This window comes from Perissodus microlepis, chromosome 10, assembly GCF_051167445.1.
Source record: "Perissodus microlepis isolate ML-2025 ecotype Zambia chromosome 10, ASM5116744v1, whole genome shotgun sequence".
NCBI lineage: Eukaryota > Metazoa > Chordata > Actinopteri > Cichliformes > Cichlidae > Perissodus > Perissodus microlepis.
In genome coordinates, this window is record NC_140470.1 from 12,667,980 (window position 1) to 12,689,829 (window position 21,850).

The following is a 21,850-nucleotide window of genomic DNA, read 5'->3' on the forward strand; positions in this document are numbered from 1 at the left end:
CAACTCAATTAACCACTCACTGCAAACTAGCTATGCAGAAGAGCATCTCCGAGTGTCAAATCTTGAAGCAGATTGGCTGCAGCAGCAGAAAACCACACAGGTCTTTTTTCTAAGAACAGGAAACTGAGGTTAACAATTTTCACAAACTTGTCAATGTCGTATGAGTCTTAATTTCTGTTTTCACTTAGATGATAGGGTCAGAATTTGGCCTAAACAACATGAAACATGATTGTGTCAACTGCAAACTGAGCATCATCTAAACACCACAACCTATTTGAGTATTGTTGCTGACCATGTCCATCCCTTTATGTGTACTAGTCTTCTATTGGCTGCTTCCAGCAGGATAAAACACCACGTCATGAAGCTCAAGTCATCTCAAACTGTACTCACAAGGCTTCCACACCCACCAGATCTAAATCCAAGAGAGCCTTTGGGATGTGGAGGAACAGGAGATTTACAACATGTATGTTCAGCTGACAAATCTGCAGCAACTATGTGATGATATGTCAACATGGACCAAAAACTCTGAGAAATAAGAATTAGCCTTGGAGGTGAATGGTGTGACATGTGTAGCAGCGAGGTTTAAGATCTGCTGGAATAGCAGAGTACAGTCTGCTGTCACTCCAACATTAACATTTATTCAAAGCAGTTATGTGGGGGGAGGCTGTGTGATAAAAGTGACGGTCAGGTTTCATATTTCATAGAAGCAAAAAGTCACAAAAGACCAGATAGCAATTGTGCTTTTGTCATAATTATACTGGTGAAATCACTTTAACATGCTCATGGCTCAGTACCAGATCTATATCAAATAATTTTGTCTACAGGAAACAAAGCCACACCTAGGGTGGCTGATTGGTTAGCACCATCACCACACAGCAACAAGGTTCCTTATTTAAACCCTGGTCGGGGAATTTGCATGATCTTTCTGTGCCTACGTGGAGTTCCTCTGGGTACTCTGGCTTCCTCCCACAGTCCCACAGTCAGTTTAACGCATGATTCTAATGTGAATAACATACTTAAAGTGTAGCAGATGAAGTACTGTATGAATATATAATTTTTATTCCTTAAACTCAGCCTACAAGCACAATCTGTCTAAACAACCTGCAGTCATTGAAAAAGAAGGTTTTCACAGGACTCTGTGCAGCTTCAGTGAAGCATTATATTTGCAGAAAGTTGGAAAAAAGGCTACAAAATATTTCTGAAGGCCTCTGTGTTCATCTATCCACATTAAAACTCATTTCCTACAAAAGAATGAAATTCAAGTCTCTTACTCAAAGGTAACAGCAAAACAGCTGCAGACATGTGTACAACTTGATGTTCATGTGTCTACTGAAAGAAATAACACTGAATAAGACACTGCAATTCCCCAAAGCTTGTTATGAAGCAGTCTATAGCCAGAAGCGTTGGAGATGGTTAATTGATACAATGAGGAAAAGCAGCTGCACAAAATGTCTGATGGAGGTTTTTGTTGCTAAAGCAAGATCTGTGAGTTGCTAAATAAAGACTTCATGCATGCAGAACTGTGAATGATAATCCTACATATTCAATAAAGACAAAAAAAAGGCATAAGTGAGTTTAGTCAGACTGTGTTGTGACAAAACAATCAAACATTCAACTCACAGGCGCTAACAGAAAATAATGTCTTTTTTCTTAACATAAAAGATTCAACAGCATCACGTTCTTGATTAAACCATGTTTTATTATTCCTAATATTAGATGTAGATACACAAGTCAACAAACATTATCTTCAATTTGTAATGAAAATGCTCCACAGCACACTGACATCGTGTGGAAAGGTCTGATATCACAGACGCGTACCTGAAAATGGACAGCAGTTATACTTTTTGCAATAAGTTGCATTAGTAACAGTAGTAGTAATAGGAACAACAGTAGCAATAATGATAATAATAGCAATTAATAATAGTAGTGGTATTAACAGCTCTGAATTACAGAGGAAGGAACAGACATTTGTCAAAAGAAATGAAGGTAGGTGGACAGGCTTATCAAATGCTGCGAGACAGACCACTGGATGAAAAAATGCAAGCTCCCACTAGACAGCAAAGATCCTGCCTTCTTCTAAAAAAGGAAGCTCAAATTGTCACCAGTCTGTTTTCAATCATGTGTAATACTTAACAAGTTGGTTTTCTGCTTCATTAAGTACTCCATCGTTACAAATACTCTTAGAATCAAAACGTAACTCTTTGACATCAATAACACATACTTCTCATGTTCTGGTCAAAGCTCACCAGTAGCACAATGTTATTTTAAAAGGATGCCATTTGCAACATCAAATCACAGCCAGCTAAGGACGTTTCCACAAGACTGGTTTGCCAGGGTCACTCTGCATTAAATATACAGGGCAGTATCAATACGTGAGTGTGTGAAAGAGAGAGAGAGAGCTTGTGTACAGTATGTCAAGTATGAGAAATATTTTTGCTTCACATGACCAATTTGGCCAAACTGGTTTGAATCATTCACATTCAAATGAGCTGATAAGAAAATACACTGTGTGACCTTTGAACTTGGATCGCCTAATATCTGATGGAAACTGTTCAGAGCGGTTATCGCTGGGACAGCTGGAGGGGGAAGGACTCCTTTATTCAAAACTGTGCACAATGTCTGCAAACTCCACTGGCTCGCTTATGTATGCAATGACCTTTTTTTCACCTGGATCCCACATTGTAGTTCAGACTGAAACTAACTGGGAGCTCCACCATACTCAGGAATGCAAACTCTTACAGTTAAAGAGACGAGGCAGGTTTGATAAATTTGGACCCCGTGCTGTTAACTGAACCCAGACTTGTTGCGGCATTCCTATGAACTGACCACTCTTTTATGGAACTGTATACCCATCCAAGCACTAATCAGCTTTAATAAGCTACTTTCAATATCAGTGCAACACAAATAGTTACTTGCAGCTCGTTTGCTTTTATGGGACTCCGTCAGATGTTTGTTTGTTAAACCGTTGCTGAATCTTTGCTGTTATAAGCAGGTAATTCATGCTTGGTTATAAGTAACTGACTACACCAACCAATTAATATGAAGGCAGAATGTCAGGTTGTAGTGTCTACATTCACAATATACTATAAATGCCCTCTTCATTTGAAATGTACAATATGTGAGGAGACTAGCAAACCTAACACCTATCATTTGTTTACATAATCCATAGTAGGTCGCCATTTGATTTATTTTCACCGCCAACTGATTATTACTTGCTCTCCAATTATGAAGTCCAATGTATGTGTATATTAACACATGTAGATGGCATAGATTGGACACTTGGAAGTATAAATCTAGTTGAAATCATGCCACATATTCAAGAGTGCAAGGCTGATCAAAGAGAGTTGAGGGCCTTCTTCTATTTCTGGGGTTGGTGCCAAATCAATCCACTGACATACATGAGGTCATTGCCACAGGTCACTTTTTAAACAAACTTTCGTATCTTTTTATAAAACTTAAAAGTTAGTGATGTCAGCTGAAGATATTTTCAAACCAAAAGAAAAGCACAGCTCTGGGAAATCATTCCAGTGATATTAATTTCTGTTTCTGCACGATTTACCGATTCTGAGTACCGAAAAGCAGCATCCATCTGGCCACGCTTGATCCGAAAAAACATAAACATGCAAAGTCCACAGCACCACAACTCACACAAACGCACCCACGCACACACACACACACACATGCACACGCTAGAAAACTAATCTTCTCTGCTTTGTACAGAAAAAAGAAAGAAAGTTGAAAATCAAGCAGAAAAGATCACTCAAAAAGAAAGAATCAAATACAGGCAAAATTAGAGATAAAAAAAAAATAGTAAAACCACTTATTAAATATATATATTATTTTTCCAAGGAAAATTGTGATCACTTACTGCACACTGCTAAAATTCAATGAGCTTTATTTTCCTGTCAGAACACCTCATAAACTGTCATTCCTAAAAAAAAAAAAAAAAAGGAAAAAAGAAAACAAAGAAAACAAAAAGATATAGTACATACGAGGGCAAGCTGACATTCTCCACAAAACCAAATTTTCTTCTCTCAACAACGTAAATCAAGATTATCTACCATCAAATTAGTCTTTGTCAAGCCAGCAACTGAAAAAGATAAATAGTAATAATGATATCAGTAATATTGAGATTAATAACATCAATACCAAGAACAGAAGAAGAGATGTAATGTGATCCTTTCTAATAGAGAGCAGTTAAAACTGGGCAAATGAATCAAAATGCAGCAGAGTGGAAAACCATCATCTTTTTTTTTTTTTTTTGTTTTTTAGAGAAACAGTATCACAACAGGGTTAGCTAATCAAGACTCACTGAAGAGCAAATATTCCTACAGAGGAGGATCCGGTTCGCTAGACTGGAACTGTCTCTCTGCTAATGACATCCACCCCCGGTTCTGACTCACACTAATGACCTCTGTTGGTCAAAACAGGGTGAGGGCTCTGATTGTTGGGTGCAGTTAAAGTGAGATGTGGACTGGATGAGTAATAAAATAAGTGACACATAAAACCAGCAAAGAGGGAGAGAATAAAAGACAGAAAAAAAAAAACTTTTCTCAGCTACATGACGCAGCTGTTGACAGATTCCTCGGGGCTTGCACAGAGAGCAGTGTGTTTGTATGACCTGTTTGTACTTTCCTTTATATCTGCCTCAGTTTTTTGAAATTTTGACAAATTTAGTTCCCATCCATGATTTTACAAATGTTTTATTTCTTCTTGCCGAAGAAGCTGAACCTCTTCTCGCGATCCTTCTCTTTCCCATCCTTGTTGCGCATGGTAACGCCTCCAGCTTCACCCGAGCTGGGCGAGATGGGCGGCATCGTCATGGCACGGCTGAGGGGCCGTGGAGCTCCAGGCGAGTCTCCTGATCCTTTTGGAATGGAGCTAAGGATGGACTGAATCCAGGAGCTCATCTCCGCCTTTCAACACACAAAAGAGGCTGGTTATGTTTTATATTCCCCTAAATGTGTTTTAATGATTTGAGCAATATAAACCTGTTATGTACATCTCACCTCATCCTTTGCTTGGAACAGGTACTCTTTCCCATCCCCTAACCTGCAGTCACAGGGTTGAAAGGGTCAACACTTAGTCAGGGGTAAATTTAACGTCTAGTATACCAATCTTACTATTTCACCGTGGCCTTTAACTTTCACACACTTCATGCTGTCCGTCTTCTCACCTGAGCTTGAATACGTGTTTCCTTTTCTTATAGTCATGGGCTATTTCACACACAGCCTCTCCCAAGCTGATGGGAACTTCTCCGTGGTATGGAATGCCGTTGCTAGCACTCTTGCCGTCTTTATAGAAACCAAGACTTCCTTTTCGTAGGACACAATACACATTCTGCCAGGACCTGTGGGAACAAATGAACAGGATAAAAGTTAAACTGTTCTACATACAGATTGATACTGCTAACTAAAGCCACGTCAGCATTTGTCTGCATTTCTTTCTCTTTGCACGTGAACAAATCTTCTTATAGCAACGCTCACCTGCTAGCTGCCTTTTTGCTGTGAGACTCCATCTCCTGTTTTCGACAGAGCAACCCCTCCATGGTCTCTGGCTCCGAGTCTGCCGCGCCTCTGCTCGGTAAAGTGGCAGACGGATCGACGCGAGACGATGCCAGTCCGCTGTCTCTGCCCGGTCCATTCACTGACTCAGACTCTGAGCCCTGTGGTTAAAACCAGGACATGAATGGTGGTGAGGGGGGCAGAAAAAAAAACACAGCTGGATGGAAGTGGTGATTAGCAAAGCAGCCATTCACAGCCATACACGAAAAAGCTATGATGACGTCTGCTTTGACAGCACTGTATGATTACCTGAGATAACAGCATAGCGAGGGTTCAGGAGGTCTACATAATCACACAGCATTCTGACATTGCACAGACTCTTACTGGTAAAACACACAATTAAAATAACCAAGCATACAGGAAACAGGCATGCTACACTAAACTAGATTTTAAATTAATTTAAACTGCTCCAAAGAGACCCAAAATCCAACTTGTGAATACAATTCAATATTATTCTGATGCTAATCTCAGCTTCTTCAGTCAAATAAAAAATATAAATAAATAGTCCTACACTATTGCTCAATTACAGTTCACCTCTAAGACTGGAGATGTTGAGATCTTAGAGGTACTGCAGCTTAAGTGTTGTAGCTTTAATTTATCTTATAAACCTTAAAAAACATCCACAGACAACAGGATTTCGCTTCTAGTACTGCGACTATAGTAGAAAACAGAAACTCAGGGCACCTTTTGTGTCACGTACTTTTCTACAAAGGATTCTCACGTAACTCCATCAAAAGACTGACACTCAAAGGCGACTCACACACATGGATAAAGACTAAAACAAACTACATATAAATTAGCTTTGAACAGCTACATTTATCACCACATTTACTTTGGGCTCCACATTTACAGTCACTCCTGTCCTGGTCAATATGAGCACATATAAATATATAACTGCATATTTGATCCATGAAAATAGTGTGTTCATGAATCTGCATCATGCCTTTAAACAGCGATGGGGCTCGTTAATGATAGCATTAGCTCATGAATAAATAAAGCGATGGTTGCATCTGTGACAGAGAGCAATGGCTTCTCAGTAGAAGGAAAAAGGCACTGCAGTTGACCAGGAGCTGAGCGGAGGCTGTGAAGGGGACGAGGGGTAGCTACAAAGCTGACCGTGACTTGGTACTCACACGGTCCTGCTGCTTTGGCTTACACACACGTTTAGGCTCTGATTTCTTTCCCACTGACAACGATAGCGATAATGACTGCTGGCAAAAACGCAATAAGAAATTGTTAAGAAGTCTGGGGCAAAAAGATGAACGTCAGGATATGGCTTGCACTTCTAGAACTGCAGAAACACAGAAATAGTTCTCGTTCATTTAGTGATTCTTCTCTGTAGTATCAGTTGCAGAGGTTTGCAACAGTGCTGCCCACAAGCAGCCAATCCATCACCTCTGACACATGAAATCACCGGGTACTTGTTTTCATCTGCCACTGAAGAGAATCACTCATATAACATGTATGAATTTAAAGTGTAACACAGTTTTCTTTCCAGAACCTAACCCAACGAGTGGCTACATATAATAAACATATCTGTCAAGCAAAACACAACTGCTTGCTAATATACAGCTTGGCATTACACTTCATAAGTTAGATCAAACTGTCTGATGGATATGAATTTTAATGACCTATCTAATAATGTGTGAGATGAAGGAAGACAACACGGTGGACTACAAGTTAAATTATGCTGGAAACTCTGTAAAATCAATGAAGCACTTGAAGCATACACACACAAAGCGTATCTTACTTGTGATGTGTCATTGTCGCTGTGTACTCCGTTCACTGACACGGACTGATTGAGAGTGGTCTGGTCCAGACTGGTTCTGTGTTACAGAGGGAAAAGAAAGCATGTTAATTTTTCTCTCGTAGTGTGTTTTTGCTTTACACGAACACTCTTGTGCTCTACCCAGTCTTCTCTTTGGCGTACCTGGCTGCAGAATCATGTGGTTGACTTTCTGTCTCAGACTGTGGCACTTCTTCTACTGGTGGAGGAGTAGGAGGTCGCCTCGCTCTCTCCTCTTCCTCCCGCCTCCTTTGATTTTCTTGCTCTTCAAGCTAAACAGTGGAAAACAATTAGCCATTTTTTAGTGTAATACCAAGGGAGTCGGGTTTCTATTGTCTAAATTATAGATGATGCAGAATGTACTAATATCCTACACATCCTGCATTTACCAGTGTACTCCAGAACAAGCCAAATCTCTCTACTTACTGTAGTGAGCTTCTCCAGCTGCACGAAGCGCTCTTCCCAAGCCGTGGCGAGTTTCTCAAAGGCTTCATGGCGCTTAATTAGGCTCTCTACTTCATCCACATTTGAGCCCAACTCTGCTGCGCGCACCAGAGGTTCTTGCCCAGCCAACCACGACTCTGCCACATAAGCATCACGTCCGAACTGCAACACCTCCAGCACTGATATGAAGATGACCAAAGGCCACAATATAGAGAGAAAAACAAAGAAAACACAGAGAGGATGAGAAAAAAAGAATTATAATTCAATGTACAATGCTGCAGTTGCATAAAGAGACCTTTAAACCGGAGGTACCGGTTTGCATGTTATCTACCATCTCTTGCGTGTAGCAACTTGCCTACAACACCATGCACTTTTGCCACGGCTCTGTTAGCCTAAATGCACCCGTGTGCAGTCCAAAAATGTGAAGCATGCATACCAATTTGTAAATGGTCCATCTTGTCTTGCCATTTTTTGTTGATCTTATCTCTTTTTTCCTGGAGTTGAGTCAGTTTTTCTCGGATCTGTAAATAGGTAAACAGGTTCAGATATCAGTTCTTGAGTCAACATGTTTTTTTGTTTTTTGTAAACATGCACTGTTCTCTCTCAAGACAACCGTAAATGTGACCCACTGCAAAATACCTCATCAGATGCATAGTGGTTTTTGTTGATCAAAGTATTTCCCATCTCAACACAAGCAGTGAAGCTGTCTGTCCTAGCGTCAATCTCTGATCTGATGTCTTGATGATTGGCAATTACTAACCCTGCAGAAGATACATCCCTATAAAAAAAAAACCCACAGGAGATAGGAGAGGCAGGTTATATATGAATAAACAAGTTATTGTTGAAGTTATTTTATAGTAAGTGGAAATTTAAGCAAAAAATGACATTTACCTTGGGCTGTCATGTGCATCAATCTGCAGGTTCACACCATCCATCCAGAGCATGAGGTCTCGCACCATGTTGAAGAAGCGGAATTTCTCCACGGTGTCCAGCAGGAGGAGCCTGCGAGCCTCGCCAGCCTCGAGCAGGCCCTCCCAGGCAGAAGTCACAGCATGTTCGCTTCTGTGAATGTCATCCGCTTTCTCACCAGCGTAGGCCTTCTGCAGGCGTGCAGCATCATCCTGCACTTGATTCACCTAGGAGTTCAAATGAGCAGAGGGATATTTGGTCTCGTATTCACATATTAGTTTCGCCATCTAAAATGAGATCACTTTTAGCAAGTGATAACTGACCTGTCCGCTGAGGGCCTGGATGTCATGTTCAAAAGCGGTGTGCTGTCTGTGCAGATGCTGGACAGTGTTGAGGTCACGGCCAAGTTCAGAAGGCAGTGCTTCCCTCTTCTCCTTAACACGTCCAAGCACCTCCATGGCATCTTGATGGAAGCGGTGCAGCTCATAAGAGGCTGCCAACATTTGCGTGCGTGTGTCAATCAGCTCCAGCAGGTCAGCCCAGGCCTCGTTTAAACCGTCTTTCCATTCAGCAACACTGGCGTTCTCAGGATGACCCGACTCAATCAGATCATCTGCCAGCGCATTTACACCATCCACACGCTCTTGGCCGATAGTGCTGGTGTCACGAGCAAACTCCCGGAACTTGTCCCTCAGCATCTGTACAAAGAAAAAGAAAAAAACAGGGCAAAAGGGAGCAACATAATTAATTCAGCTAAATCTCTTTGAGCTTTCATGTCTCCAAAGTATGCTACTGAGAGGAAAAGAACTCACTGTGACATGTTCATAGTCCTGTCCTAGTTCATGGGAGCCAGCAACCACCTCTCTCTCTGCAATCCACTGTTCCAGGTCATCCACCTCCCGCTTCAGCTGGGTCAGCCTCAGCCTCTCCTGAAGCCGTCCCTGACGCTCCTCAGCAAGGTCCTTCAGACCTGCGTACAGCTTGTCAACTTGGGCTTGTCGTAAGGTGATTCTTTCGCTGTTTAATTGAAAATGAGAAAGATGAGGTTATGGGTGTCCTGTTCTATTTATAGAAGGTGAAGTGCCGCATCTGAAAACGTTCACAGCGTCTTGTGCTCTCACCTCTCTGGGTGTTCATTGTTGACCATGAGACGACTGCTGTTGGCCAGTTGGTGGATGGTTTGGGCGTAGTCTTCAAGTGCCTGCTCAAGGATCTGGTGCTTCTTGACCATCACTAGAGCATTTTGCTCATCCTGAGAGAAAAAGAGAAAATTATCAACTTTCTTCAAGCACAAGATGTAGGGAAAAAAAGCAATAAAAAAAAGCAATTCGATCTCACTTTACACGAGCTTACCTTGGCTTTTTCTTCTGACATCATGTGCAACTCTTGCTCTCCCATCCAGGCCTCTGCCTCCGCAGCATCGGCATAGAACTGCTGGGCACGATTAGCCTCTATTAGACGGGCATGACGCTTGTCTGTCTCGGCGATCAACTGGTCCCAAAGGCTCTGCAGTTCAACTAGGCGATCCTCCAGAACAGACTGGCGTTCACCATCTACCTGGGTCTGAGTCTTGCCTCGTCTGTGGATGTCATCGATGCGAGGCTGATGGCCTTGAATCTCCTTCTGCAAAGTCTGATTCACAACCAGAGACAATATTCAACTTTCTTAGTTGGCTAACATTCCCTACTCTTCAAAATCTCTCTAAACTCAGTCCAAGTGTTTGTTTAAAGTATTTAGATTCTTGCATGTCAAAGTTTGGAACCTGATTACCCAGATTGGAACTTGATTACCCAGATTGGAACTTGATTACCCATAAAATTACGTCTTATCTCTATGACAGTGATCAGTGTGTTCAATAAAGACATAAAAATACATCTATTTTTGTACTGTAAATTTATTCAGGCTGTTCTCGACTGTGACTGTGACTTAGATGAAAATGAGACCACATTTTATGAGTAATCAATACCAAACCTTTGCCCTTTAAGCTACTTACAATGCAACACCTAAAAATAATACTGAAAATTTGTAACTTTTTCACGATATATTGAAAAAGCTGTAACTTTACCTGGTTCTTCTTGATTAGCAGCTGTACAGTGGGCAGGTCTTTTCCATGGTCTGTGGAGGTTGCTAGGGGCATCCTTTCTGTCACCCACAGCTGAGAGGCAAAGATTGATTATTAATTATCTTAATATCAGGATATATTTTGTAGTAAGTAAGTTTAGTAAGTAAGTAAGTTTATTTATTAAGCGCTTTTCATAGACAGGTAGTCACAAAGCGCTGCACACAGAGATTAAAATAAACAGTACGATAAATAGCAAAATGCACAATATACACAATATAGAGTTTAAATGTAAATTAAAAATATAAAAATGTAAAAAGCATTGGTCAACAGAAAGCTTGTTTAAACAGTAAAGTTTTTAACTGTTTTTTAAAGGATTCCACAGAGTCAACCAAACGTAGTTATAGAGGTAGACTGTTCCACAGCCTTGGTGCCACAGACTGAAAGGCTCTGTCCCCTTTCGTCTTCAGACGTGTTCTGGGAGCAACCAACAAACTCTGAGACTGTGAGCGGAGACAGCGAGCAGTAGTGTATTTTGTGAGAAGCTTGGATAAATAATCTGGGGCTTGGCCATTTAGTGCTCTGTACGTTAAAACAATAATTTTAAAACGAATTCTAAAATCTATTGGGAGCCAATGTAAAGAACATAAAGCATTTTGTCAGAAACTGTTTATTTTATTGATGGAATCACTAAGGTTATCCCACTCACAATTTCATCCTCCAGGTCTCTGTTGAATTGATGTGCTTCTTTGGAGGCGAGCAGCTGCTGTCTCCTGAGGTTGAGTGGGTCTTGGAGGCTGGCGAAGCTGTCGGTGACACGCCTTTGCTGACCATCTATCTCAGCCAGTCCGGCATCTTCCTGGGACAGAGCCAGAGCCTGAGACTTCAGGGCCTGCACCTCCTTCTCTCTGACCTCCATTTGATGCTCCAGCATCTACACAGAGAGAGCACAAACATTAAAGAAACAAATGCATAACATTTAGCTCCACTAAGCAAACATGGCTACTTGCACCACATTAATTTGATTATATGTAATATTGAACATGTTTAAAAAGTGAGACTTTTTTCGCCCCTTTTAAAAATGTATTTGTAAGACAAATTTTGACAGTGCTTTTTCTGTACTATGTAGTGTACCTGGTGCTTCTTGAGGAGGATGTTCACACTGGTCAGATCTTTTCCATAGTCATCACTTTGCAGCTGACCTTCAAGGTTTTTCAGCCAAACATCTAGAGCGGAGCAGCTCTGTGTGAAGAGCTCTGCTCTGTTAGCATCAAATAAGCACTGAGCCTTCGTGCGAGTTGTGCTCTCCAGCTCCTCCCACTGACGCTGCAGGTCCTCCAGGGTCTGCTGGACAACAGGTTTCAGCTCAGGCTTCTCAGCAACCAGTGCTTGACCCTCCTGTTAGAGATGAGACACAAAAACAAGCCTGAACATTATTAAATGTCCCATTTGGTCAAAGTCCGTGCCATTTTCCAGTTTTTCAAAAGGGAAGGTAAATAAAGAAATTAAATTATAATGACATGGATGTTATGATTATATATTTACTGATTAAACTGGCCACACCTTATCAATTTTGTCGAGCCAGTCTTTGTTGGAGGCCAGCTCTGCCATGAATGCCTGGTGTTTCTGCCACTTGCTGTGAAGATTTCTGGCCTCATCATAAGACATGTCCTGAGCCGTCAGCATCTTCTCATTTATCCACAAGGTGAGCTATGAAAAAGACAACAGCATAATGGAAGTTTCAGTTTCAATGTAAATATCAAGATGCAATAGTTTGCATTAGTACTCAACTAAGCCATATTCTTACCTCTTGTCCATCTTGGAGGAAGTGCTGAAGTTCCCGGTTATCCTTAAGCTTGGTCAGCAGTTCATTTGCAGCCTCTTTATTCTTAAGATGTCTGGAGAAAATAAACGGGAAAAAATGTTTAGCCTTCAAACATCTAATTAAAAATGTAAATGATAAAAAGTTATATAAATATCAGTTTTTCTTCCTTCTTTTACTCTAACCTTTCCTGGATTGAATCAACTTTTTCCTGGATCTTATCCGAGTTTGCATTAGAGTCATTAATGAGGCGTCTTCCAGCTTCCACCACACCAGTTATTTTCTCTTCACTGGCCTCTGTGGTGGTGAGGAAATCCTCATGCTTCTTAATGGCCTCCTCTGCTGCCTGAAGACTGGTGGGCATCTCTGTGTGGGACAGCACGTACTCCTACGCAGAGATGGACACAAAAGGAATGTTAAACATCGTCTCATATGCAGTTTTCATAGGCAATTATCGAATTCCAGTGATTTTTACGTTTTTTTTTTTAGGCCTTTTTCCCTATTTATTTATACAACAGAGTAAGACACTTAAAAATGTGTGAACTGGTAAAGAAGAATTTTTCATAGAATATCAGATCCATTTTCTGTGAAACGTGCAGTTATTTGCTTTGCACCAATAAGGCAAAAAGTTGTTATTTCATTGTCGAAGAGTATTTTCCTAACCTGGCTGTTAAGGAATGCCTCTGCCTGCTTTGCATCTCTCAGGAAAGTCTGGAAGTCGAAGGCTTGGGCCAACAGGCTGTGCCGATTCTCCCACATGCGCCGCAACTCATGCCAGCCAGTGTCCAATGCCTGGAGCCTCTGGGCCAAAAACATGTGCTGGGCATCTGTCTGACCTTGGGTGACCTCCTCACCAACCGCACGCATCTTTTCATAGTCCTCCTTATAGTTATCCACCTCGTTCTTGATGCTCTCATGCTGGGCTAGCAAACTCTCAGCCTCAGGCAGAGAAGTGGGAATATCCTCTGAAGCCACGGCTGTCTGGGTGCGGGACAGCCAGGACTGGAAGTCATCCAAATCCCTAAGGAAACCCTGTAGCTTGCTAGCTTCCCCCAGTGACTCTTCCCGTCGCTTCATGGTGGCGTTCAATTCCTCCCACACGTCTTGAATCTCTGCCAAGCGTCCTTGGATCTCTCCTGCTTGATCTGGATGTTCCTTGGCCAACTTTTCTGCCTCATTTCTCAAGTCATCTAATTTTCCCTGAAAAGATAAAGAAAATATTTAAATTGCATATATTATAATAAAATACCTCATCACAGAATCCTAAATAATACTATATTCATTTTGCCTTGTTTCACTGGTGTTCTGGTCCCACCCTCCACCCATTACATTTACACCTCCCATACCTGGATAGCCTCAAGGTCCCTCTCCATGCCAGTGAGTTTGCGTTGTAGTGCCATCACTCCCGCCAAGTCATTGCCAAGACCCTGAGTAGATTCAATAACTTTGGTCTTTTCCTTCATCCAAGTCTGGATCTCATTACACTCGAGTTGGTAGTTCTGGATGTTGAGAGCCGACTCAAGATCTTGTTTCTTTTGTCCAGCCAGTTGCTGAAACTCCTTCCATCTAGAGACAACACAGGCCAGGCTTAAAATGCTACCTGCACGCCTTTTAAATAATACACATTCCTCAGCAGAAATAGGGTTACAATAATTCATAAATGTAGCTCTGACCTGTTGTTTAGTTGGTCTGTTGTCTGGTGGATTTGGTCTTTGTTACAGTTGTCTGAGCTCAGCAGCTGCTCTGCCACCTGGTTCACATCAGTGACACGGGTTCCTAGGTTGTTCATCTCAGGTTCCAGTGTCTCAAATCTATTTCCATAAATGAAACACCATTAATTAATTCACTCATTCTATCTATCATAGACATTTCTAGACATTATAGTAGATTTAAAAACACTGACTGTTTATTTTTAAGATTAGAGCTTAGATTAATATAATGTACAATTTTCATCTTTGCTTTATGTCATCAACATTAATTTCCGCGATTACATGTAATGTCATTTCACAACTACAAGTGTCCATCTTAGTCTTTAAAAAATGAAAAGATTTTGAAGAAAAATAATTCATCATCTTTGGCATTCTAACCTTCCCTCATCCACAGACTCACCTTTGCTGTACGACCTCCAAGTCCTCCAGCTTTGTAGGGATCTCCATGCCATGTAACCACTGTTCCTTTTCCTCCACCCAGAGCTGACAGGCACCAGCTTCACTGAACATGCGGTAGAGGGCCAGGGCACCTTCCAGAGCCTGGCGTCGAGCTGCTGACAGGGTCTCCAGTTCTTCATAACGTTGTTCAATAGCAGGCAGACGACCATCCACCTACAGTCAGCAATAGGCAGTAATTTAGTACTACAAACAGCATGCAATCATTGAAGAAGTATGAAAAAGAAAGCACACGTACTTCAGGGTAATGTACATAGGCCTGTGGCAGTGCTTGGACCTGCTCGTGCAGGGAGTCGATTAGGGGGTGGTGACTCTGGATCTCCTCTTCTATCTCCCTCTGCTTGCGAGCTAGAGTTTGGGTAGAGAACTCATCGTGGCCCACCTCCTGACTGGATACCTGTCTAAGTGTCTCCATGATCCATGCCTCCATGTCATTGGCATCCGTCTGAAACTGATGCAGGGCCACGGCTTCCTTAAGGCTCTGCTCTCTTTGCTTAGTTGTCTGAGAAGCATCAAAAATAAGAATATTATGGGTAAAAATGCAATATTTGAAGAAAGCACCTTAGAATTGATGATGAACATTTACCTCCTCCAAATGGGCCCACTGTGCACGGATGTCTTGAATCCTCTCAGTTACTTCCAAAGCTCCAAAGTGCCCTTCTTTAACCAGATCTTCTCCAGCAGCAATACTGTTACTCAGGGGGCCATAGCGGGCTGCCATCTCATCCGTGAAAGCCTCATGTTTACTGAGTAGGTGAAGGGCAGAAGTAAGGTCACGGCCACAGTCTCCACTAGCCAGGATCTGTTCCTGCTCTCGGATCCAGGCTGCCTCCTCTCCGAGATCCCACAGGAACTGCCACAGACGCCGTGAGTCCTCTAGGCGCTCTCTGCGATTCACAGCAAGCTGACCAAGTTCTTCATAGGCTTGACCCAGCAGCTCAACCTTCTCACTAACTAGTCCAGGCTCACAAGGTTTATAGGCTTGCAATTTAAAAAAAAGCAGAAATACACAGAATTTAGACAGTGTGCACAAAGGGTCAGACTAAAATGCATACTCTGTACACAAAATGTGCAAGACCATTTTTTAAGACTTACCCTGCTCATGGGAAGTGAAGCGGTTTGCAGCTCCTTGCACTGCCTTGATCCTCTCTGCCTGAGCAGAAATATCAGCCTCTACCAGATTGTGCTTTTGCAGTAGGTCTAACACATCATGCAAATGTTTTCCGCTGTCCTGAGACTGCAGACGACCCTGAAAAAAGAAAGCACAGTCCAGTAGAATATTTCCCAGTTTTATCTTGTGAAAATCGACATTTAACTAAATATGTATTCAATAAATAACGATTCTTTTTCAACTTCACACAACATAAACGTCATTTTTAAATATAAAAATGCTAATAAATCATTAGTGCTTCTCACATATTGGGTTACAAACACATCACTCAGAGCTATAGACAAGTCACATCCAAGTAGCTGAGATTTTATACTACCCCATTCTATCCTTATAGGGTCAGGTCAGCCCAAAATTACATCTATAAATTTTATCTCTTGCCTTCAGTGTGATTTATCCATTTAAATCTGCAAAACCTGTGAGCAATTTCATTTTTACTTTGCATTTTACCAACCACAATCTCTCTGGAGAAGAAAGCATCCGTTTATCAGAGATAAGAAGATGATGCTAGTGAACAGCATGACAGAATCTAAGCAGCTGGGCTGTAACGTTAGCTAGCTGCACATATGTAGACAGTAAAAGGAAAATGGTTCCCACATGAAACTGCTATTCCCATGTCTACTGTCATTCATGGAAGTCAGGTTTTAGTCAGTTTGGATTATACAGTATAAATTACATAGCATAAATGATACTTCACACTGTTCAGCTATTTAAACCAAACAAGGGGTCTGATATATTGGCAAATGTTGTGTCAGTGGCAATCAGGCATTACTGGCACTTCCATTGGCCAATCAAAATGTCAGCACATTTAAGATAACTCTTTATTGCCATTGCGCAATCATTCTTAGTACAATAGTACAACGAAGTTGGAAAACACAGAAGAAAGGCGCGTAATTCTAGTCACTGGAGTCTACCTCAGTCGACCTCAGTAACACCAGCAAAGAAAGGTAACACCAATCAGGCTAGGCCTGCACAAAGCTAATTACTGCTATAAAGTGCTGACACTAAAGCTGTCAGGGACATATGTGAAAAACAATTATGTTAATTGAGGATTAGGAAACTCATTTTTGCTAATTAAAACCTCAAGAGAATGCAGGAATCAAAGCAGTAATTCAACACAAAGCACAGTCAAATTTATGTAAGCTTCTGTTTCTTTGTGGTAGCTTTACCTTCTCATCTGCCATCCAGTCCATGATGTAACGCATCTCCTGAAACAGCCTCTGTAGGTCACGGTGGGCATTCAGACGCTCTCTGCGTGCAGCCAGAAGCTCTTTCAAGTATTCCCAGAGTCGAAGCACATTATCCCTTCGTGCGAGTATGCGCCGCACATCATGATATCCCTCTGCCTCCAGCTCTTTGGCAACAGCCTCCACTGCGGCCACACGCTCCCAGTATGCCCCAATGTCTGTCTCAATTGCCTCGTGTTTACGAGTGGCAGCTTCCACTGCTCCCAGGTCAGTTCCAAAATTATCCTAATATCAGAGAAAAAGAAGCCCATGATTGCATTATTGTAAATCTATTTACTGCATTCAGATCAGGAATTCAAATTTTGTTTGTGTTTTTTAATTTTACCTGAGACACCAGTCTCTGGTTCTCGCTCAGCCATGTCTCCCGCATAGCAGCTTTCCGGTCAAAGCGAGCAGCGAGCATCTCCAGTTTCTCCTGGCGAATCAACTCATTTCTCAGTGCCAGCTCACGTTCATGTTCTGCCTTTTCCAGTCGTTCCCATGCCTGCCATGCAAATATAACCCAGGAAGCCTGTATCATCCAGAATCTACAAAACGAACATTGAGATGGAAGGCTGTACTTGCCTTTTCTAGAACGAGCCATACCTTATTTATGTCAGAAATGAGTTTTCCCTCTCTTGGCATGTAAACCTTCTGATTGTTTGCTCTCATCTTGCTTTGGATAGTAAAAAGAAGAACCTCCAAGTTTCCTTTCTCTGTAAATCTGAGGACATCAGACACTGATAGTTAACGTACTGCACAGCGTCACCATTTTGGATTATAATTGATTACCAAGCACTGACTCATTCACTTAACCCAGCTGACACTCACTTGGGAGGTTTCTCCACAGTCCTGTAGGAGTTAAAAGCTTGGAGCTGGTTCTGTACAGCACTCAGAGAGTTAGCTAGCTGCCGATCATTGAGTGTCACTATGGTCTGCTCGATCCACTGCAGCAGCTCAGAGGCCAGGGTCTCGTACTTCTCTATCAGCTGGTCGGCCTCAATAGCATAGTCGAGCACCTGAAGTGCAGAGAAATGTATTATTTGAACTGGGGACATAAACTCAGTGTACATGTACTCACTTTCACTCACATAAATGTATACACACAAAACTAACCTTGCCAATTCGTTTGCCCTCCACTGCCAGGGCTTTCATCTTGGAGAAGTAATGATAGTAAGTTGCCACATAGGTAATTATAGACTTTTCATCAGGCTGATCCACATTGACATCTTGAAAAAAATAATAATAATATGGTTAATATAAATATTTACATGGTATTTATATTATATATACTATAATATTTACATCAAAACACTCTGAATAACACGTGGGAAAGTGTTTATATCTTTAATCATGCTTTTTGTTATGTCACTATAGCTGACTTGCTACAGTGATGCAGTGTTGCCTAATCTAAAATTTATTGCAGTAATCCTCTATAGCCAAACTCTCGCCAATCTGTTTCAGGCAACAGCTTAGTGCCTTAGCAGACAGATCAGGCCATCAATGTGACTTACAAGAGCGCTTTTGTTGTTGTTGAGGCTTTAAACACTCACCTTCTGGGTCCAGCAGCTTGGTAAGCCCCAGTTCCTTCTCAGCCACATTGAAAGCATTTTGGAGATTGTAGTGAGCGTTGGACCTCTTCAGGTTGTCAAACTCAATCAGGTCGGGTCTGCAGAGGATTGGAAACAATTGTGACTTTAATGAGAAGGGGTTACAGAAGAGTGCAAGGTGCAAGCAAATACGAATATTGGCTGACTTATTGCAACTTGTTGTAGTACAGAAGAAAATGTTTTCAATCCAAGGTGCATAAAATGTTCCTCTAGAACTGGATGAAGTCATCTGCATGAAAAAAGGCCTCTGATCATGGATGAAAACCACACCTGCAAACTAATGCCTGAATGATGCTTTCATTTACAGTTGCTAAGGTTGGTGGTAGAAAAGTATGGAAGGGGTTCGGGTGAGTATATTTTATTAAAACCTATAGGATATTATAGCATGAATGCATTCACAAAAAATAAAATGAGGACAAAAAGGACTAAGCATAATGTAATTTCTTGCATGATAATGTAAATGACAGACAGCTCAGTGGTTTGCGTAACTACCCTACGGCTCACTAACTGCTCTGAAAGCCATGTTGGCTTTCATCTATCAAGTATCACCCTTATCACCCTCACAGTATGCAGTCATTGTAAGGAACAATATGCTCTCCTCTGTTTGAGTCATATGTGTTTAGGCTACACCTTTGGCTTCTATTTTACAGCTCCATTTAAATGTTAGCTATTCATGAGTTACCAGCAGAGTGTGCAACTGGGGTATCAAGTATGGCTCTTAATAGAAAATAAGTGGGTTATAATTTCTGTGATCTAGGTCATCTTATTCCCTATTTATTTTCATCCTTTCAGGCATACTGCAGACTGAAGAATGGGAGGAGCAAGTGGAGACCTAAATAGAAAAGGGGATAAAAACACCCCAGAGATGGGAAATGGTTCTGCGACAGGTGCTCCTCATTACGAAGGGAATGAAAACCATTAAAATACAAGACTCCCTTTCGATTTGGAGGATGACTAAGTTATCTAAAAAACCTTACAGTAAGAAACAAAAACTGCAATTACACTGAATAAGTAAATGCATAAAAAGGGCTGCTTTTACTGTAGCTGGTATCAGTGATGTGAAATACATGAAGAAGTCAATGACCTGTGTTTGTGCACGATGGCATTGAACGCTAGACCATCTCTCCAACTGGTAGTGAAGTTGTGGATGTTGACATTTGGGTATCTGAAAAGGGCAGATAAGAATTCATTAATCATTAGCTCAACAAAGAAAGATTCAAACCTTCTGGTTCTCTTTTACTGCTCCTTTCTTACCCAGCAGTTTTCATTTGGCACCAAAGCAGCAGTGCATCTTTAGCTGATTTCTTCTCCTTATTGTCCTCAGTTTCCACACTGATGTCTTGAATCTGTAAGTATGGTGAACATCCAGTCAGGTCGGAGCTTCAATAATAACTGACCTTCAAATGTTATTGCAGTAGTGGGGTGTATAACATTTAAGGAAGTCAAGTAACAACAGTAAGTTCATAACTACAATAATGGCATAAAGAATTACTTTGTAAAATTATGTTAACTTTTAATAATTCAGTTTTTCTGGGCATGGCTAAATCCAGAGACCTGACATCCCAAAGCCCAAGTTCAGCAACATGGTGACTGAGGTGAGAGGGAAAATCTGTAGAGCTCATCACGGCTACTTTATATATTACCTGGAAGCGAAGGATGATGGTCCAGATGAGACCCAGGGTGAGACGGTGATTCCCATCCACAATGTCATGTGAGCCCATATTTTCCAGATGAACTTTTTGCTCCTTAAGAAACTGTAGGGCTTTGTCAACATTTTCAAGGCAGTGGATACGCATGCGGCCCTTAGTAGGTTTTGGCTAGGGGAAGCAGCAGAAAAATACAAGTTGACATAGGTTGACATTGTTGAAGAAAACAGGGCTTGGCAGGAGTTTAAAAAGAGAAAAACAAGTAGAAGCAAAAGAAGTAAATCACATAATTTAAAAAAAACAAAAAAAACAAGAAATGAAGCACATGATTTCTCCTTCCTCCTGACTTGTGAGGGTCATCCTGAGGGTATGGATCAGGATTGGGACATAAAGCAGTAGTTCCTCTGTGATACTAACCAGCTGTTCTCCTGAGAGGACTTCCAGAAGGCGGATTAGCATGCGCCCATCCCGTAGGTCGGTGTACAAGTCACCAATGCGACAGGTCACTCGGCCTAAGTGAGAATTTACCCATTTGGTAAAGGTTTTCTTCTGTACTGCTTCACGTTCATCTGCAAAGGATAAAAGAAAGAGAGGGGGGTTAAAGCCTTTACACATTACAACAACATAAACTTGACTACGAACTGTCTTCAGTGCCATTACTCTTTAGGAAATGCATATTTACAGTAAACAAAAAAAAACAAATGTCTACAGTTTTGATCACATCTGAGCTCAGCCAGGAGACAGTAAGTCATAAGGACTTAAGCCCCTGCCCTGTGCAGTTCATTTCACAGACAAGCTATGCCATTAAGTCTTTAGAATCACTAGTGACAGCTTAGTGAGAGGTGCTCCCCCCACAGACCACAGTTTACTGATAGCTCTGCTAATGTGTGCATTGCTAATTACTCTGAAGACGTCAGTTTAGAAACAAGACTGTGCAAAACCAAGCATGAAGTAATGGCATTTAGTGAGTACTTTTTATTGTTCCTTTGAAAGAGCAGGGCTGAAAAAAGGAATCACAATAAATTAAGCTGTAACAGCAGCTGAGACATATGGACCGGGGGAGTAAGAAGCTAATCCTGCTCCACCACCTAACAAGGTGACCTCATTTCTAGGATATAAGGTCTCCCTGCCTTTTCAAAACACTATTCTAGCACTGTACTTACTGGACTGCACCTAATGCAAGAACAACTTAAAATTAGACACAAAACAGGGCAGAAGTGCAACTCAAATCTAATGAGTCAAATTTAAGAAACTCTCCATTGCAATCTTGCGCCCTCTCGCTAGTGAGGTCAATCAGTTTGTTCATAAGTTAGTAGTTAATTAGTTATTTAAAAAAAATCTCAAAGGCGTTGCATGTGGTGCTGTTCAGGAGCACTGTTTGTTTAAGAGACCGTATTAGTTGCTGCATACGCTGAATTTGCATTTTGAAAACATCAACACTTGTTCATTTG

At 41.4% G+C, this 21,850-nt stretch overlaps 1 protein-coding gene across 5 annotated transcripts in view; it reads right to left on the bottom strand.

The window, feature by feature from the left end:
- Positions 1 to 1,678: 1,678 nt before the first annotated feature.
- Positions 1,679 to 21,850, bottom strand: part of sptbn2 (spectrin, beta, non-erythrocytic 2) — a 49,411-nt gene continuing 29,239 nt past the window's right edge. For 2 of the 5 annotated variants that reach the window (XM_084942108.1, XM_084942111.1), the window contains 38 exons: positions 20,817 to 20,968; positions 20,397 to 20,570; positions 20,008 to 20,099; positions 19,838 to 19,918; positions 18,697 to 18,812; positions 18,260 to 18,372; positions 17,975 to 18,162; positions 17,750 to 17,867; positions 17,490 to 17,648; positions 17,087 to 17,389; positions 15,845 to 15,998; positions 15,336 to 15,730; positions 14,988 to 15,251; positions 14,694 to 14,905; positions 14,258 to 14,395; positions 13,931 to 14,150; positions 13,248 to 13,784; positions 12,770 to 12,972; positions 12,570 to 12,660; positions 12,326 to 12,472; positions 11,897 to 12,160; positions 11,472 to 11,696; positions 10,769 to 10,858; positions 10,057 to 10,335; positions 9,825 to 9,955; positions 9,516 to 9,720; positions 9,027 to 9,401; positions 8,686 to 8,930; positions 8,434 to 8,572; positions 8,231 to 8,315; positions 7,777 to 7,973; positions 7,495 to 7,622; positions 7,315 to 7,390; positions 6,698 to 6,775; positions 5,487 to 5,665; positions 5,177 to 5,350; positions 5,010 to 5,052; positions 1,679 to 4,916 (listed from right to left, as the gene is read on the bottom strand). In XM_084942108.1, coding sequence (XP_084798234.1) covers positions 4,704 to 4,916; positions 5,010 to 5,052; positions 5,177 to 5,350; positions 5,487 to 5,665; positions 6,698 to 6,775; positions 7,315 to 7,390; positions 7,495 to 7,622; positions 7,777 to 7,973; positions 8,231 to 8,315; positions 8,434 to 8,572; positions 8,686 to 8,930; positions 9,027 to 9,401; positions 9,516 to 9,720; positions 9,825 to 9,955; positions 10,057 to 10,335; positions 10,769 to 10,858; positions 11,472 to 11,696; positions 11,897 to 12,160; positions 12,326 to 12,472; positions 12,570 to 12,660; positions 12,770 to 12,972; positions 13,248 to 13,784; positions 13,931 to 14,150; positions 14,258 to 14,395; positions 14,694 to 14,905; positions 14,988 to 15,251; positions 15,336 to 15,730; positions 15,845 to 15,998; positions 17,087 to 17,389; positions 17,490 to 17,648; positions 17,750 to 17,867; positions 17,975 to 18,162; positions 18,260 to 18,372; positions 18,697 to 18,812; positions 19,838 to 19,918; positions 20,008 to 20,099; positions 20,397 to 20,570; positions 20,817 to 20,968 — 6,983 coding nt within the window. In that variant the 3' untranslated portion in view covers positions 1,679 to 4,703. The remainder of the gene's footprint in view (positions 4,917 to 5,009; positions 5,053 to 5,176; positions 5,351 to 5,486; positions 5,666 to 6,697; positions 6,776 to 7,314; positions 7,391 to 7,494; positions 7,623 to 7,776; positions 7,974 to 8,230; positions 8,316 to 8,433; positions 8,573 to 8,685; positions 8,931 to 9,026; positions 9,402 to 9,515; positions 9,721 to 9,824; positions 9,956 to 10,056; positions 10,336 to 10,768; positions 10,859 to 11,471; positions 11,697 to 11,896; positions 12,161 to 12,325; positions 12,473 to 12,569; positions 12,661 to 12,769; positions 12,973 to 13,247; positions 13,785 to 13,930; positions 14,151 to 14,257; positions 14,396 to 14,693; positions 14,906 to 14,987; positions 15,252 to 15,335; positions 15,731 to 15,844; positions 15,999 to 17,086; positions 17,390 to 17,489; positions 17,649 to 17,749; positions 17,868 to 17,974; positions 18,163 to 18,259; positions 18,373 to 18,696; positions 18,813 to 19,837; positions 19,919 to 20,007; positions 20,100 to 20,396; positions 20,571 to 20,816; positions 20,969 to 21,850) is intronic. The other 3 variants (XM_084942112.1, XM_084942113.1, XM_084942109.1) reach the window with 2 other exon arrangements.